The 7,921-nt window shown below is 35.6% G+C and overlaps 1 protein-coding gene across 3 annotated transcripts; it reads right to left on the bottom strand.

Annotated features, from left to right (window-relative positions):
* Positions 1–747: 747 nt before the first annotated feature.
* On the bottom strand, positions 748–6,725 carry LOC130915944 (hatching enzyme 1.2-like). 3 transcript variants are annotated; one of them, XM_057836242.1, is made up of 10 exons: positions 6,704–6,725; positions 4,437–4,549; positions 4,287–4,355; positions 4,165–4,192; positions 4,013–4,060; positions 3,718–3,849; positions 3,476–3,593; positions 2,082–2,260; positions 1,513–1,594; positions 748–1,393 (listed from the first exon to the last, which is right to left on the bottom strand). In XM_057836242.1, exons 3-10 carry the CDS (start codon positions 4,341–4,343, stop codon positions 1,252–1,254), a joined length of 786 nt encoding a protein of 261 aa, XP_057692225.1. In that variant the 5' UTR covers positions 4,344–4,355; positions 4,437–4,549; positions 6,704–6,725; the 3' UTR covers positions 748–1,251. The 3 variants fall into 3 exon arrangements, with proteins under 3 accessions (XP_057692225.1, XP_057692216.1, XP_057692209.1); XM_057836233.1 differs by lacking the exon at positions 6,704–6,725 and adding an exon at positions 6,670–6,699; XM_057836226.1 differs by lacking the exon at positions 6,704–6,725 and adding an exon at positions 6,589–6,640.
* Positions 6,726–7,921: the final 1,196 nt, after the last annotated feature.

The following is a 7,921-nucleotide window of genomic DNA, read 5'->3' as shown; positions in this document are numbered from 1 at the left end:
TTTCTTACCCACCATAACCCCTAGCTGTCATATTTTTACTTCTTCTTTTTGTGCTTTAATTTTTTTTTTTTTATCCTTTTAATACCTTTTTATCGTACTGTGATTCCATGTCCCTTGTGAAGCGTCTTTGTGTGTGTGAAAAGCGCTCTAGAAATAAAATGTATTATTACTATTATTATTATTATTATTTTGGTAATTTCGCCCCCTTCCATGGGTTTTGGTCGCCTGTCGCTTTAGTTTTGTATGCCTCTACCTTGTGCAGGTATGTGAGTGTATTTTAGTTGTTTTATTGGCTCTCTGCCTACCACCTTGGTTTACCTTCGCGTTTGTATATTGATCCCCGTCGACCTCCTGTCACGGACCCGTTTTGTTATTTCCCCCTTTTGCCGCGATTGCGTGTGTTTTTGTTTTGTATTTAATAAACCCTTGTATGCTTCCCTCAGTCGTTTGTCTGTTGTGAGGTCCAACCTTGTTTCCGCGTTCGCGGACCCTAACAGTAACACTTCACATGAAATGAATTCACCCTGTTTGAATAAATACACATTTACACCATGTAGGTTTAAAAATGTATTGCTTTATTGTGTTCTTCTCCCATCACCATTCACATTGATAATAAATTGATTTTAGAGTATGTTATAGTAAAAGAAAAGCACAGAAGGAAAGAAAAAACTTCCTTAGCCATTCACAAGATATTTATATACCGACCATGTTCTCTGCTTTAATATTTATTTTCTAATATACCTTAGTTTCCCCAAAATGCCTTATTCACACATAATTTCCTTTTTTGTTTGTTTTTAACTGAGCTAAACTGTTTTAAAAAATATTTTATGACACAAAATATTCCTTAATAAAGTTCGATTCCAGAAACCATTTTAAAACTGTGGGACAAAAGGGTTAATTAGGTCACACGGTTCATAAATACATTGAAGTCACTATAAAAATACATACTTCCCATGGCACATAACATGCCAGGCACACCAACTTATATTGCCAGAGGAGCACATGGCATATTAAGACTGCTTATGAAATCTATACTCATTCTGTCTTCATCATATCTGCCGGCTTGTATTTGTATTGCTTGCAAAGCTTGTGTAATTATGCTGAATTTACAAAGTTAAAAGTATTGGTAATATTCTGTACTTAATGTTTTTACCACAAAATCAACGTGAACAAAGTAGTGATTAACAATCATATAAATAGATGAAGAAAATGCAGGTGAAGCTCCAAAACTCCATTGTCACTAAGACAATTTTAGTTTTGAGAACTACAACATCCATATAGGGCATTGACACGTGCAATGTCAAAGCTATTCATCTCATTTGCAGTACCAAACCGACGGCCCGGGAATATTTTAGAGATAATGGTCGGTTTCTTGTTTCTGGAGAAGGCCGTGCTGGAAGAAAAATGACAAAAAAATGGATAAAGAGTTATTTTTACCCAATGAGAATGTTGATTATTTAATAATGATGGAGAAATAGGCATTTAATTTTGAAAATTCTTCCAAACACTCACTTGCTGTAATGCATGATGGAGTCAAAGTCATAGAGAGTACCCAAGTTGTTGGTATCCACCTTTGTAAATTGGTCTCTAAATGCTGCACATGGAATAAGACCAGAGTAAAATTTCCCTAACAATGTGAAATGTATTATGTCCCATTATCAACTCAACTAAAATTGATTTATAAAGCATTCTGAAAACAACAGCATCTGAATAGAAAAGCGTTGCTCGGTGAACATAAAACATAATAGATTAAAAGTTTAAATATAAAAAGACATAAAGAACAAAATGGAAAAAAAAAAATTAGCACTAAAAGAGCTGAATCGCATGCCGTGTTAAAGGCCATGGATTAAAAATAGGTCCAAGACAAGTTAAAAAAATGGACAATGATGTGGCCTTTCAAATGCAGTATGTAAGGATCATGATTTCCAAATATATTAGTGCTATGTAGCCAAGGTGCATCAAAAAAGAAAAAAAAAGAAAAAAAAAAAAAAGGAATGCAATGAAAAGTTTCGCCCTGACTACAAACTGCCTTTGATGCTCTTCAGCATCGGCTTCTATGAGGTCTTTCAAGGTGCCCTCACCTGGTTTGATGTTCTGATACAAAATGTTGACATAAGAATCTCGGTCTGACCGATTTTGTTCATGGTGAAATCCAAGAGCGTGAAGAACCTCGTGTTGCACAATGCCTTTGGCCATACATTTGTTTTTCGCCAAAGAGATTGGCTGCCTTCCATTTGTACGACCAAGGTATGACCAACACCTAGCACATACAAAAGGGATTTTTAGGCAGTTACCTAATCAACTGATCAAACTAAGTGCAGTCATTTGTTTAGACTCATTGTTAATTGTAATCACACAGTGGTATTTTTTGTAACAAATGAACATTTTTGCAGTTGATTATTGCAAATATGCAGAAATTAAAAAATACATTTGTCAAAATATAGCATGAAACTAGATGTTAGTGTATTCGTGTGGATTTTGGACCAACTGTCGAACAATTCTGTCAGTTACGTCTCAATAAATCTGCTTGCAATGGAATGAAGATCCACCAGGTGTGCCTCTTAGGAAACAGGTACCTGCAGTACTGACATAATCACTACGTGACCCGTGTGCCAAAATGCTACATGGTGCGTCATCTACCCATAAATTCATAATGAAACTACAGGATTTCGCACCATTTCTTCACAATAGTGCATTTAGGCATCTACAGCATATCACAAAAGTGAGTACACCCCTCGCATTTCTGCAGATATTTAAGTCTAACTTTTCATGGGACAACACTGACAAAATGACACTTTGACACAATGAAAAGTAGTCTGTGTGCAATTTATATAATAGAATTAATTCATTTTCCTCCCAAAATAACTCAAAATATAGCCATTAATATCTAAACCCCTGGCAACAAAAGTGAGTACACTTCTTAGAAACTACATAATCCCTAAATGTCCAAATTGAGTACTGCTTGTCATTTTCCCTCCAAAATGTCATGTGACCCGTTACAGCAGTGCTGTCAGCATTGCTCCAGAGATTGAAAAGGTGGGGGCCTGTTAGTGCTCAGACCATAAGCTGCACTCTACATCAAATTGGTGGGCATGGCTGTCACCCCAGGAGGAAGCCTCTTCTGAAGACGGTACACAAGAAAGCAGTACTCAATTTGGACATTCAGGGATGTATGTAGTTTCAAAGGGGTATACTCACTTTTGTTGCCAGGGGTTTAGATATGAATGGCTATATTTCGAGTTATTTTGAGGGGAAATTAAATTAACTCTATTATATAAGCTGCACACAGACTACTTTTCACTGTGTCAAATTGTCATTTTGTTAGTGTTGTCCCATGGAAAGTTATACTTAAATATCTGCAGAAATGCAAGCGGTGTACTCACTTTTGTGATACACTGTAACATGAGTTCCTTTGCATAATTAAAACATAATGTAGATGGCATCAACTGTAAATGTTCAGTGTGCGTAAACCTACCCTTTTCCAGGGAAAAAGTGCAGATAGTCTCTTTGCCTGATCCGTCTAGTAAATTTAATGCACGTGCTCAAATGAAAACTCTCTAAAGCACCAAGGATTATTAATTTCTCTTCCCTGTCTGTGAAGAAAAAAAAATGTAATGATGGAATAGCAATTACATCACCAAGGTCTGAATTGTGCCATACATAACATTAACACTGTGTAAGAAAATAACATGTTTCAAAGAAGGATAATTAACTTACTGAAATGACGGGAAATACTGAAAGGGATAGTGACGTGTGTTCCCCGCTTTTGCCATTCGCATCCTCTGCTTGTACAAGGATCTGCATTTCTTAGTCTTTTGAAGAGAATGTCACCATATGTCAGAAATGATGCTGTCAGAGAAGGACATAAAAGAAATATGTCATGAGGGAGTTAAGCAGTACAGATAATCCCTACATTAATGAAAAAAATCATTCAAGGTATGATGAAAGATATAATGTGTGAGATGATGGGACCAATTTTCAATTGTCTTTGAAGCAATGATGTGTGTCTTACATAGGGCATCGTTTGCCCCTGCAATCAGGTCACTGACGCCAAGGTTGCCTGGAAAAACAAAAAGAAGTATAATAAATAAGATCAACAGACAAGTACAAATTACACCACCAGGCATTGGATAAATTTACCAATTTCTGCATAGTTTTACTTACCGAAGCAAATGTCCCCCCATGAAGCAGTCTGAAACACATTGGATTACATTACATTGTTTTTCTCTTAATAATGCAGGAGGTGTAACAAAAAAAAAAAAAAAAAAAGATAATATTGGTCTTACGGGGCAAACTCCCATCAGTGACAGTAAGATGATTATAGAAAAATTTGCTGTCATCATTGTGTCGCTCTTCTGTTTTGAGGGGGGAAACCAATGTAGTTAGTAGTTAGTTTGTAATGTGTACATTCAAGGTGCTCTTGGAAGCAGACTTACCTGTCCTCGTCGGGCTCCAGTTCTTGTGTCGAGATGTTTGATTCACCCCTATTTATCTGCCCCACAAAGGGTGTGTCAGTCTTGCTTAGCCATTACTATTTTTTCCACAAATTCTAAAAATGAAACACAAAGGGCAGCAACATTCTCATTGCTCAGAATAAGATTTTAAAGAAATTTGAACTCAAAATTGTATGTTTAAAAGCTGAGCTTTCTCAGTTAATGAGAATGAAGTGTGGCAATATGCTGTTCTACTCAATTATTCCAGACTACAAGATTAAAGTCGTAAGATTGGGATAAGAAAAAAGTTTTATATTATTAATATTATGTAATAATGTAATGTTATATAATTTTCCCCCCCGATTCTCACAAACAATATGTTGGAAAACACAGACAAGGCTGAAAAAGCAGTTTCTGCTCTGGCAACCATCTTTAAAAAAAAACTGCTGTATTTTAAGCCAAAAGAACTGTTGTGTTTGAAAGAACAATATGTCTATATGCTGCCATAGCAGATTCATGGGGCATTAAGCCCCGAACTATTTTTATTTTGTCCGTTTTACCCTGGAAACCGTCGCGCAACCGCTTTTGCTTCAACCTAGCCATAAAAAGAAGGTAAGTAAACATATTTATTATTCGAAATGTCTGTCATTTTCAGCTTAGAATCATTAATTGATGTGTAATATTTAGTAAAAAAAAAAAAAAAAAACACTTTAAAAAATTATTAACTCGCATATTTCGAACTTTTAAACAAATTACGTCACAATGAAAAAATTAGCTTCTGTTAAAAAGTCACGGATATTTACCTCATAACTATTGCTTAATTGTGTTTTTTTCGTTACTGTCGCATTTCCCCCAATGTTTTAGATGATAAACAATCGATCCAAACAAAGAAAATTTGAAAAAAAAAATCTGAAAATCAAAATCTCGACCACTCCTTGATGTCTGCGATTTCTGCATCGCGATCCTTGTTATATTACCATGTTTCACCTTTAAAATCCCCCCCAAATCGGGCTGTGGCCATTTACAGCTGTGTCTTGACACTCGATGATACATCCTACATGGAGTTTTTGGTTCAAAAAGAGGTAAGTACGCGATAATATTTCGTTAAAATCATGGCGTCTTTAATCATGCTTTCACGTGCTCTCACCTCCAGTTAGGGTTTTGCTGTTTAATTTTTTATTTATTTATTTATTTTTTTTTTAATGCCCTCCTGTTCAAAATTTTTCTTCCCTCAGAAAAATTGAGATTTTAAGCTTGCCAATGATGTATCACACATGCATATAGGACAACTTTGAAATTTGGACAAATTGGGGGTCTCAGAGTGGAACTTAAAGTCACCTGAGTGTTTTCCGCCATAAACATTGTACATACTGTAGTGAGTATGGATAGTATATTTCTCGATTCAGTACATTTTTCTTTTAAAGAAAGCAAAGAAAAAAAAAAAAACATAATTCAGAATAAAAATAAAAATAAATAAAAACACAATAACAACTTAAACCATTTGGGAGCACATCAGGTATTATTTTCTCACCCAACATAATTAGGAGGTACTTTCTCTTTTGAGCGTCAAATGAAATCCATTCTCGTTGGTTTCACGTACTCTGTCCATTTGGACCATATCAGATAAAAGTATCAATCTCCAATTCTAAGTGAAAATGACAGCTTCTCCGTGATGTACATTTAATGTACTATATCAATTTTTCAATAGTATATCAATATTTCAATAGTGACTAATATTATATTATTTTAATATTATGTAATATTATGATGATTATTGTGATAATATTAAAATATTAAAAATGCAATGACTCCGTGGTGGTCAGATGAAATCTGCTACCTGCACCCCCCAACTCCTGTTTCTATAATCACATGGTTAGGAAGCACATGGACATTCAATAGATCACCAAGCGGTCTTAAATTCACATAGCACATCCTACAAGTTCTAGACTGGGTAATGAAGCAAAACCTGCTAGCGTACACATTCAACCTGTCTTTTACTTTTGCCCAAACGACTTTTTAAAAATGTATTTATTTATTATGATAAAAGTGACTGCATTGCATAATTCGGTGGAAACAGGATTTGCAAGTGACACAAATATAAAAATCCAGTAGCAAAAACAGGCTATAGAATTTAAAAGATCAAATAAAAACTAACACTGGCGGTGTCACGCCTGGGGAGTGTTCTGTTCTGTCTAGGCATTGTCGTGTCTCTTCCTGTTTCATTTTGTTACCTCACCTTCCTGTTTCCACCACCCTTCCTGATGCCTCACCTGTCTCTGATTGTGATTTCCTATTGTTCCCACCTGTGCCTCGTTCATCATGTGCTTGAATTGTTTGTCACTCCCAGGTCTTGTGCCAGTGTCTTCGCCCTTCGTTCCGTTTACAGCCCAAATCCATTGTCACAGAAATTCTACAGTTCATCGTTCGTCGCTTCATCAAGTTTATTTATAGTGTTCTGCCTCAGTTTGTCGTTATTTAGTCCATCCTGCCTAGTCCTTATTTTAGTAATCACTCCAGTGCATTTCTCCTGGCTTTGTATCATTTTTTTTCTCCGTATGTTTTTTCCTCCTTCTGGAGAGCCTTCAGTTTTTCCTGCCTCTGTTTAGTGATGGTGAGATGAAGCCTCATGAGGCCTTGTACCACTTGAGCCAATTGGTTTGAGAAAGCGATCATTTCATGGAGCTTCATGAGTGCACGGTACTACTGTCTGGCTAAGTGCATAATCACAGTTGCCTCCCAACCACATGAGAGTTTAGTTGATTTTCGTGTTTGTGTCTGTTGGTAAGGAATTATTTTTGCAAAATTTTGTCTGAACAAATCTTCAATGCACATAGATTATCACATATGTACAGTCATGTGCAAAAAATAGGACACTCCATTAAATATTCAGTTCTTAATTAAGAAATGTTCATATATCAATATCTGATCGTTTTTTTTTGTTTGTTTTTTTCATCGCTGGAAAATAAAGTGATTTAATTGCAGGTAAACAAGACAAATTAACATTGTTTTACTCATTAAACCAAATTTATCACAAAAAAATGCATACCGTAATTTTCGGACTATAAGTCGCATCTGAGTGTAAGTCGCACCAGCCATAAAATGCCCAACAAAGAGGAAAAAAACATATGAAAGTCTCACCGGAGTATAAGTCGCATTTTTGGGGGGAATTTACTTTATAAAATCCAACACATAGAACAGATATGTCATCTTGAAAGGCAATTTAAAATAAAAATACAATTGAGAGCAACATGCTGAATAAGTGTACAGTATGATAATGTTACATGATGCATGAACAACGAAATGCGAACGTGGCCGGTATGTTAACGTAACATAGCTACTAAGAGTTATTCAGATTACTATAGCATAAAGAACATGCTAACAAGTTTACCAAACCGTCAGTGTCACTCCAGAACACCAAAATAACATGTGAAATGATATAATAATGTGTTTATAATTTCACACATAAGTTGCTCCTGAGTAAAAGTCGC

This window comes from Corythoichthys intestinalis, chromosome 1 (genome assembly GCF_030265065.1).
Source record: "Corythoichthys intestinalis isolate RoL2023-P3 chromosome 1, ASM3026506v1, whole genome shotgun sequence".
Taxonomy (NCBI): Eukaryota; Metazoa; Chordata; class Actinopteri; order Syngnathiformes; family Syngnathidae; genus Corythoichthys; species Corythoichthys intestinalis.
Note: the sequence above shows the minus strand (reverse complement) of the source record. Positions and strands in the feature narration are given on the sequence as shown.

Excerpts from the sequence above, each read along its gene's own strand:
- LOC130915944 (XM_057836242.1), bottom strand. The coding sequence starts at position 4,343 with ATGATGACAGCAAATTTTTCTATAATCATCTTACTGTCACTGATGGGA. Across the intron at positions 2,261-3,475 it reads CACTTTTTCCCTGGAAAAGG|GTGTTGGTCATACCTTGGTC; the intron begins GTAGGTTTACGC and ends TGTATGTGCTAG. Across the intron at positions 1,394-1,512 it reads TCCATCATGCATTACAGCAA|CACGGCCTTCTCCAGAAACA; the intron begins GTGAGTGTTTGG and ends TTTTTCTTCCAG.